General features: G+C 41.9%; 1 protein-coding gene across 2 annotated transcripts; it reads left to right on the forward strand.

Annotated features, from left to right (window-relative positions):
• Positions 1-1391: 1391 nt before the first annotated feature.
• Positions 1392-9579, forward strand: PDP1 (pyruvate dehydrogenase phosphatase catalytic subunit 1). 2 transcript variants are annotated; one of them, XM_033126439.1, is made up of 3 exons: positions 1392-1768; positions 2392-2426; positions 6070-9579. In XM_033126439.1, the coding sequence occupies exons 2-3, from the start codon at positions 2396-2398 to the stop codon at positions 7725-7727; spliced, it is 1689 nt and encodes a 562-aa protein (XP_032982330.1). In that variant the 5' UTR covers positions 1392-1768; positions 2392-2395; the 3' UTR covers positions 7728-9579. The 2 variants fall into 2 exon arrangements, with proteins under 2 accessions (XP_032982330.1, XP_032982331.1); XM_033126440.1 differs by lacking the exon at positions 2392-2426 and having other exon boundaries at positions 1395-1768.
• Positions 9580-10247: the final 668 nt, after the last annotated feature.

The raw sequence follows: 10247 nt of genomic DNA on the forward strand, positions 1-10247 counted from the left end.
AAAAAGGACAATGAAGGATACTTACAAATTTATGGAAAAATCATTTGAGAAGTAGGAAGGAGGGGGTAAAATGAGGCAGATAGACCTGTGTAAACTGGGATGAAGGGACCTGTAAACTGGTCACATAGAGTGACCACAGGAGTTTAATGGGCAGCCTGAGGATGGGCAAAAAGGCTCTCCTCTAATTTACTTAGAGACAACAGGCAGCTGGAAAGATCTGGGGGTTATGAAGAGCCAGTTTCTGGCACTGTTTTCTATATAGAAAGTTCTTCCTTTAATACATAAAAATCAGGTAATGCAAGATAAACAAAAACTCCACAATACTATTAACACGACAGTTTTTATACCCAGCCCACACCACTTTGTGAACTTTATTGATTAGGCAGCAGATATGCTTAATAAATCCAAGTAAACTCACTATTCGAAGCTTCTAGAACTCTTTAACAATGACTCAGTTCCTTTAAAGAGGGCCTATGTGTGGAAAAAGGCAAGTGAAGAAGCCCTTAAGATGTCTTCCCTTTAACTACAGAATTCCAATGCCTCCTCAAACCTTACCTCATCTCAGAGAAGTATAAGCTGAGTCTCATAAAGCGGTAACGACTTGGATTCCAGTCCTCTGACTCCAAGTCCAGTGCCCTTACTTCTGCAAGCTGATTCTACCCTCTTCCTTGTAACCATTCAGGGCAAACCACACAATACTTATTTCAAAGCCCTTCAGAGAACGTGAGCACACACCTACTCTACAGGGTTAAGAATTCCTTCATTACAATTTCCTCTGGCTGCAGTTTAGAGAAGCTTCCTCTCCCTGGGACCTCTCCCTGTCCGGAAAAATGACAGAAATCATTCGAGTTAATGCTCCTAAAATCTGCAAAATATCAAAAAGAAAGAGACAACGAATATTCTCGGGATGTCGTGTCTTATATTCCAGGGTTGGGCGGCAGGGAATTTACTTCCCCATTGGGCAGGGTGCTGTCCCCGCAGCCTATTCCACCAAGCTTGAGCCCACCAGCGAGGCGCGGGGAAGGGTCGGCTGCCAGGCCTGCCACGGCCGGTCCCCCGCTGAGGTGCCAGGGATTCGCTGAAGCCCGCCTAGCGCGGAGTAGCGGGTTCCCGGGACCCCACGAGCGTGGAGATGCCGAGGCCAACCCAGGTGCTTCCTCCCCTCCCCGCCAGCCCTGTCACCCCAAACGGCCCCGCAGGTGGCGGACATCCAGTACAGAACAGCCCCACCTTACACCGCGCCTCTGGGCGCTGTCACGTGAAGCGGGCCAGTAGAACCAATAGGCTGCTCGCGCCGAAGGGATTGTCTGACCCTCATGACGTCACAAAGCTGGCGGGGCGCGTCCCGCTCTTCCGCCCAAGCACACTGGCCACCGCCCGCTCTCTTCCTCCCCGCCCCTTCGCCGATGTGCAGCCAATCGGGAGGCGCGAAGCCCCAGGCCCGAACGCGCGGGCGGGGCAGGGTGGTGGCCAACCAAGGCGGGGACGCGGAGAGGGCCGGCCGGGGGCTGAGGGCCGCGCTGGGGGGAATTGTGCCCGGCTGTGTGGAAGGATTGCCACTGCGGCTGCCTCCACAGCGGGAAGAAGCGGCTCGTCCCCTGCCGCGCCGGGATCGTACTCTCTGTTCCCGGCGCCGAACCGCCCTGTCTGAATCCTCCTCCACCCTCCCAGAGTTGTGAGGCGGTGCCGGCGCGTGGGAGAGGCAGCCGCCGACGTGCGGAGGGCGAGCGGCGGCCAGGGCGGGGAGGGACGAGACTCGGAGCGCCAGGTGCGTGTGGGCCCAGAGGGGCATCTCTGGGGGACGCCGCGGGCTCGCGGTGGGGACGTCCCCCCTGTGTCCCTGTCAGCACTGAGGGCGCGGTGGGGGTCCGCGGGAGGGTGAGTTCCCCGTCGTCTCTGCTCGAGGGTACCTGCTTACACACCCAGGTGTCTGGGGTGACCCCACGGGCAGCCCGACGCGGGGCGCCCCCGGTCTGGACCGAAGCCGTCGCCGCATGGGGCCGGGCGGGGCGGGCAGCGGACGATGGATGCAGCGCGCCCATGGGCTCGGCGCTCGGGCTGGATGGAGGAGGTGGTCTTGGGGCGCGCTTCTGTTCGTGTCTGGGCCCCCGCCGCCTCGGGCTGTGCCCTGCTTCTCTCCGGCGGGGTGGGTTGGTTGGTTTGTTTGGTTTCCTTTTTCTCCCCACCCCTTTGTCCCTCCGTCCTGTTCCCCCTCCCAGCCCAGCTCCAGTCACCGGACTGGAGCGAGACCTCGCCCCTCCTCCGCTCCCGCCTCCCCCGCTGCCGCCTCCTCTAATGAGCATCTGCCTTGCTTTCAATGGGCCGGTGCTGCTGTCGCTGCTGCTGCCCGCGCGGGTTGTGGATGTTGTCGGCTCCGTATTATGATGACAGGAGAATGTGTGTGTGTCCCGGGCCCAGACGAATTGGTAGGTATTCACTTAAAGACCTGCGTTGGGTAATCAGGAAGGATGGTGACTGATTCTTTGTGTGGATGGTTTTAGGTAACTTGGCTTGGAACTAAGGCTTCCTGAACTGTGTGATAGCTTTGATGCCTTGATGAGTGCAATTTTCAGGTGGGGACAAAGGAAACTAATGAACCATGTCTGGCTTGGGGCTTCGTGTCTTCTGAGGGAAACAGGTTTCTTCATTCATGTAGAGATAACAGGAGCTGTGAAATGGCTAGATATTTCCAGAAAATGCTGAAAAAGTCGCAGTGTCTTTATGCAGGGTGTTTAATGCAATCGGATTACATAAACAGGTTCTGACACACTTAATGACTAGTATAGCATTTTTAAAAATGTACAACCAAAGCTTTGCAGATTTAAGGAGCTACCAGAGTCAGTGCAGTCACAGCATTTTCTAATTTGTTCCACGGGTTTATTGATAAGTGGAATTATTTCTTGGCACAGGCTCTGCTGAGCACGTCAGTAAGTATGGGTCTCTTTCCTGATTTGGGTTGCAGCACATCTTATTAGTTATTGGCAAAATCGGCCAAATCCTCATAGGACGAAGATGCTGCATGTAACATGGCTCAGTCTGGAGCATGGAATAGGAACTTTTCAGTGAAAACGTGGTAAAAAATGACTTGAAAATTTGACACTGCTCCAGTTTACCAACAACTGTACTATTTTGCTGTTCTTTGCCTAATCAAGAGCTTTCTACTTCATTCATTAGGCAAGCTGGTCAACAAAAGTTTTGTTGTCATGGGGTTTTTGTTGTTGTTGAATCACAGAATATTCAGAAAGATACTCAGTGTTTGCTCACTTACTGTTTCTGAAAACATTTGAAAGTACTTTGACTTCTAAGGGCATATGGTCTGATGGAGAGAATACATCAGTTGTACTGATGAAGGTAGAATGCTCATTACTTACAGAGCAGGGTTTTCATGAATTTCAGTTTTCCTGAGACTGTCTTTTGAAGGTATGTTGGGAGTTGGGGAATTGGGATTACAGTCTCAGTCCATAAGCTAAACTGAATAACTGAGAGATACAGTTGATAAAATTCACTCTCTGCTTTTTTGTTTTCAATCTCGAGAACTTTTGCTTTGAAGGAAAAAGTTAGTATATTATTTGAGTGCTTGCTGTTTGAATGTATGTATTCAAAGCATTTGCTGCATGAATCATTAGTTCTTTTGTCACAATATTTCATTTATTTTGCAATTAACTACAAAAGCAGAAAAAATTTCAAAACAAAGGCATTTAAAGAAAATGCAGCTTTCCTGGGCTTGTTATTCCTTGATCAGACATCTTACATGGAAACCTTGTTATGTTATACATCTATCAAACCCCTTCTTCCAGATACACACATAGAACTTTGATTCAAATCTACGTTCCATCAGAAACACACACTTTTTTTCCCCTGTAGAGGATTCTTAAATTTTAAAGTAAGCACAAATATAAACATACAAAATTATGGGGAAAATGTCATTTCATTAAGATTGGCATCTGTTTACATTTTTAATAATAGAAAATTTTTATACAAGAGCATGAAATGAGTTAGGTCTGCATGCAAACCTAACAAGATACATGGTTTATGTCTGGAAACCAGTGTCATGTGGCTCAACATTTGAGCACATCTCCTGGCTCAGTGATGTATACTTAACCTTGGATGACTTTCAGGTATTCAGTTTGAAGTACTGTTATTTAAGTAGTTAGTCTTGATAGATTCCTGTTCTGGAATTTCTATTTTTCATTGCTGCATTTCAGAATGCTTATTTAGTTATTGATCTTATTTCCAAAATTCTAATCATTACCTTTTATTACTTAATCTTGCCTTCAGTTTTGTAAACAAATCCCTTCTTAAGTAATGCAGTTAAAATAATGGTACTTTTTATTACTTGCAAAAGGGGTTCTGTATAACTGGCTTATGTAGTGCTTATTTCAGAAGCAAACAGAGGTCAGTTATTTTTCAGTGTTTGTTTTTCTCTGCTCCCTCCACATCCCGCTTATCACTTTTTCTCCAATTACTCTTCAAAAGAGGGTACACAAAAATAATGTAATATATAGCTAACGCTTTATGATATTTGTAAATGTTATGTTCCTTAATAGTTCCATCATTAGGAAGGAATAGCTGATATAAGATTCAGTTGGTTTCATTTTCCTTATTTCTTTTTTGTTTACTGCATTTATATCCTTTCTTAAAGTATTTGGAAAGCCTGTTTCTTTATTGGCCAGATGAACAGTTTGAGGCAATATCTCAAGAATTCAGGGGAAATATTGAGGAAGAAGGAAGATTTTTTTTCTTGCATTAAATATCTGGGTTAATGGTAAACATTCATTAAATTTTCTAGATAAATGCCCAGCAAAATCTTTTCAGTGTCATATACTGAGTGATATGATTTAGTTATATTCATGATTATAATTGTGTTCCGTATCCAAACCTTACACTATCAGACTAATATTTCATTGTCCTTTATTATTTCCCAAGGGCAAATAGATACTTTTTTTCTATTGTAAGAGAAAATATTTTATCTAGTAGTGAATTCTAGTTGGGATCCATAGTAGATAATATTTCTATAGCTTTCCTTTATTGCTGATAAGCAGAAGAAAATACTAGCAAGTAAATTAAATTCCAGAACTGAGACTATTTTATGTTACTAACAAAGTTTTGGAGTTGCTAGAATGCTTAAATGTTTTTATCATGAAGGACACAGTAAAATTAAACAATGAGTAAATGAAACCTAAATTATATTTCAAAGCCTTACTTCAACAAAAACTTATAGAAGCACAGAATCCCACAAGAGGCCTTAGATAGCATCTATTCTGATGTGTTTACTTTCAGTTTAGGAAAGTGAGGCCCTAAGAGGTGAGCCAACTTATTCAGGATTAATTTGGCAAGTTGGTGGCAGACCTATATCCCCCTAAGTTCTCCAAATTGGTACAGTGGTCTTGAAAGCATTGTTTGCAAGACCATTCACTGAGGTGTAGGAAGGGGATATTGGAATTTCTCTTCACTCACTGTGTAAATTTTTTTGTGCATAATGAACATTATGTTAATACAGTAGTATGTGTGTATAACTTACAAATAGTTGTACAAAAAGCATAACTTACATATACTTATATTGGAGATGCATCCTAATACTTTTTTGGTGATAGCCATGTGTAATTAAATGCTAACAATTGATCACAGGTCTACAAATAGGATCTTCACAAATGGGAGAAGTTCCTGAGCAATATGGGACTTTGAGGGCCTTTTTTAAAAAGAGAGAGGGAGAGGGTGATTGGGCAGGTAGACTGCCATTGCATGATGTTATATAACATTCATGTTCTCAGCTTTCCCCAGAAAGCTACTATACATTCTTTACAGTTTGTGCTACACAAAGAAATATGAAGAAAAGAGAAAAATAAAGCTGGACTAAAATTCAGTCCTGTCTCCATAAATGATTGGGAACTGTCCTGAGCAGAATATTCCCTGTAGAAATAGTACATGATATGGGTATAACATGTAGTGCCTCCTAGCACAGGGCTTAGCATGTAGTTCCACCTGCTAAATATTTGCTATAAAAAGCAAAGATAAGGTAATCTGAAATAAAACTTTTCTTTGTGTGTACCTGTGTAATTTGCGGTCTAGGAATCCCAGTCAGAAGTTCCAGCCTGCCGCTGTTTTCTGATGCCATGCCAGCACCAACTCAGCTGTTTTTTCCTCTGATCCGTAACTGTGAACTGAGCAGAATCTATGGCACTGCGTGTTACTGCCACCACAAACATCTCTGCTGTTCATCTCCTTACGTTCCTCAGAGTCGCTTGAGATATACACCCCATCCAGCATATGCTACCTTTTGCAGGCCGAAGGAGAACTGGTGGCAATACACCCAGGGAAGGAGATATGCTTCCACACCACAGAAATTTTATCTCACACCTCCACAAGTCAACAGTATCCTAAAAGCCAATGAATACAGTTTCAAAGTGCCAGAATTTGATGGCAAAAATGTCAGTTCTGTCCTTGGATTTGACAGCAATCAACTACCTGCAAATGCACCCATTGAGGACCGGAGAAGTGCAGCAACCTGCTTGCAGACAAGAGGGATGCTTTTAGGAGTTTTTGATGGCCACGCAGGCTGTGCTTGCTCCCAAGCGGTCAGTGAACGACTCTTTTATTATATTGCTGTCTCTTTGTTACCTCATGAAACTTTGCTAGAAATTGAAAATGCAGTGGAGAGTGGTCGGGCATTGCTACCCATACTCCAATGGCACAAGCACCCCAATGATTATTTCAGTAAGGAGGCATCCAAATTGTACTTCAACAGTTTGAGGACTTACTGGCAAGAGCTTATAGACCTCAACACTGGGGAGTCAGCTGATATTGATGTTAAGGAGGCTCTAATTAATGCTTTCAAGAGGCTTGATAATGACATCTCCTTGGAGGCTCAAGTTGGTGATCCGAATTCTTTCCTCAACTACCTGGTGCTTCGAGTGGCATTTTCTGGGGCCACTGCTTGTGTGGCCCATGTGGATGGTGTTGACCTTCATGTAGCCAATACTGGTGATAGCAGAGCCATGCTGGGTGTGCAGGAAGAGGATGGCTCTTGGTCAGCAGTCACTCTCTCTAATGACCACAATGCTCAAAATGAAAGAGAACTGGAACGACTGAAATTGGAACACCCAAAAAATGAGGCCAAGAGTGTGGTGAAACAGGATCGGCTGCTTGGCTTGCTGATGCCTTTTAGGGCTTTTGGAGATGTAAAGTTCAAATGGAGCATTGACCTTCAAAAGAGAGTGATAGAATCTGGCCCCGACCAGTTGAATGACAATGAATATACCAAGTTTATCCCTCCTAATTATTACACACCTCCTTATCTCACTGCTGAGCCAGAGGTAATTTACCACCGATTAAGGCCACAAGATAAGTTTCTGGTGTTGGCTACTGATGGGTTGTGGGAGACAATGCACAGACAGGATGTGGTTAGGATTGTGGGTGAGTACCTCACAGGCATGCACCGCCAACAGCCAATAGCTGTTGGTGGCTACAAGGTGACTCTGGGGCAGATGCATGGCCTTTTAACAGAAAGAAGAGCCAAGATGTCCTCGGTATTCGAGGATCAGAATGCAGCAACCCATCTTATTCGCCATGCTGTGGGCAACAACGAGTTTGGGACTGTTGATCACGAGCGTCTCTCCAAAATGCTGAGTCTTCCTGAAGAGCTTGCTCGGATGTACAGAGATGACATTACAATCATTGTAGTTCAGTTCAATTCTCATGTTGTAGGGGCATATCAAAACCAGGAATAATGAGTGGATCTTACCCTGGCAGTTCTCAAATGAAATAGGATTAAAGGGCAGATAGATTTTTAAAAGATACTAAAATCTAAACATTTCCAGTGGGTCATTCTAAGCATCTACCCATTTGATCTTCTAGCTAGTCAAGACCGTCAACTGACTTGGCAGCAGGGTGGTGGGATCATGAATCTTGTTCTGTCTGGCTTGGATCTCACAGCACCTGCACTTGAGGCTAGTCAGTTCCTTATTGCAGATGTCTTGTGACATTGGCTTCTTGTATCAGTCTGAGAAAATCAGGATGACCTGGCAAGTAGGATCTTAAATAGGCCAAAAGCAAGGACCTTGCTGGGCATATTCTCTTGGTAAAACGGAAGAAACATTACTATTCATACCTGCAGGCCCCTTTCATCACTAAGATTTCAATGTACATGAGAACATTTATTTATTGCATGATTTCCTAGATATACAATCTATGCGTTGTTTATGTAAATTTATTTTAACCTGAAGTGGTTTTCAGATCCTGTAGTTTAAGCCATAAATGACCGAGAACCAAGCAATCTGCATTCGTGTTCGTGATTATTTGGAATGCTTTTGAAATGGAAACACAAACTACTCCTTTCCCTACCTGATTACCTAATGTCATTGAAACATTTTCTATTTTGCCACACACTTGAACACAATAAAGGTTTTTAGTTTTATCTACTCTTACGTTGATGTTAAATAAAGAAAAAAATTTTTTAGTTTGTATTAATGAAAAGCTTTATTTAATTTGAAATAAAAAGAAATGTGTTCAACTATTACCATTGATAGCCACCAGCACGTCACTCTTATCGTGTAATTCCCAAAGGCTTGGCGTGCTGTAAGTGTGTGGGGTAGACTGCTGCTGGGAAATCATTTCTAATTTTGTAGTGATAATAATTTTCATCACTTGGCATTTTAAGGATGACATATATAAAATAAATTTATATATCAGTTTGGGGAATAAGGTTTACCATCTGTTGAGACGGGGGAGGAAGTTTTTGTTTTTTCTCCACGTAGACAGGTCAATTAAAATACTTGGTTTTAAAATTACTAAATGCTTTAAACATATTGTAGCTTATAAGTAGAAATGTTAAGATATGTACATCAGAAATTTTAAAAGGTAACTATTTTGCATGCCTGCTACTTAATAGAACACTTAGTAGTATCAAGTGTTATTTGCAGCAGTCTCTATAATTATATGCAGTCCCTTCTAATGCTGTTGTATCAAAGTAAATGAAGATATTCAAACTGGCTTTTTGGGAGCTTATTTGATATGCATCAAATGGCATTTTGTTCCTGTGTTAAATGGTGATCTGTGTACAGCTGTGCATATATTTTTATCACTTATTCTAGCGTCACTTAAAAGAATGGCTATGACTATGTTTGATATTCATATAAATTTTAATGTAAAACATGATCAGCTTCCCTTTGTATAATTAGTTGAGGGTTGTTTCTGTAGCATATGAACTAGATGTTCAAGGACTCCCTTTGGACTGTGGACACTACAGCAATTTAGAACTGACTGCAAAACTTGTTCCGGTTGAAAAATAGGCTCAGGAAGATTGTAGCTCAGAACATCAGATAATGAATGGTTGTTTTCTGAGGTCTTCCCCACTACCTTTTTTTTTTGTCAGCTTGGAACTTTAATTCCAGGCAGCATTTTGGAGGGGAAAAAGGCTGTACTATATATTGATTTCTAAATGTTTTGGCAGAGACTTCTTTTAATGAAATACACGTAGACTGTAGTAGCAATTAAAACCCATTTTAAGACTACTATATGAATTTATCTTGAACACCACCACTGAAGAGTTCTATGATATATATATATATATATATATATATATATATATATAAAATAAAGTTTCATCTCTATATAGTACAGTCTATATAAATTTATAGTTTCCTGTGGTCACGATCAACAGTAAACCTAATTTTTACAAAAGACATTATTATTATTAACTTGGTCTGCAGTGTGAAAGCCAGCCTACTCTCTAGAATGAAAATGCAGTGTGGATTTCACATTGTTGAAATGAAAATAATTGGATATTAGAAATCTGAATGTACAGTCATCTGAAAGCAGTTGTGATTTCATTGATTGGTTGTCACTGATGTTATATCTAGAATTAGAGTAAAGAATACATGTAAACTTTCATTGTATTTAGCCTTTCTGAAACTTTTTGTATTAAACTTTCTAATATGTGTTAACCCATATTTATATTTAATCAGTGGCTCATGATATTTATAATACTCTATTAACTAGTTAAATGGAATGGTATGGTACACAGTACTTGGTAGGAAAACTGTGTTTTATAAAAGATGTATCTGTTTGAAGACATAAGAAAAGTTTATATATAACATAGAGAATGGTGAGAGAAATGCCTACAGTGAATTAAAGCTTCATACCTGCTTTCTGAATGGCCTCTGTTGGTTTTTTAAAAAAATTAAATTTATTGGGGTAACACTGGTTAACAACATGATATAATTTACAGGTATACAAGATTATAGTTAGAC

Source organism: Rhinolophus ferrumequinum, chromosome 14 (assembly GCF_004115265.2).
Source record: "Rhinolophus ferrumequinum isolate MPI-CBG mRhiFer1 chromosome 14, mRhiFer1_v1.p, whole genome shotgun sequence".
NCBI lineage: Eukaryota > Metazoa > Chordata > Mammalia > Chiroptera > Rhinolophidae > Rhinolophus > Rhinolophus ferrumequinum.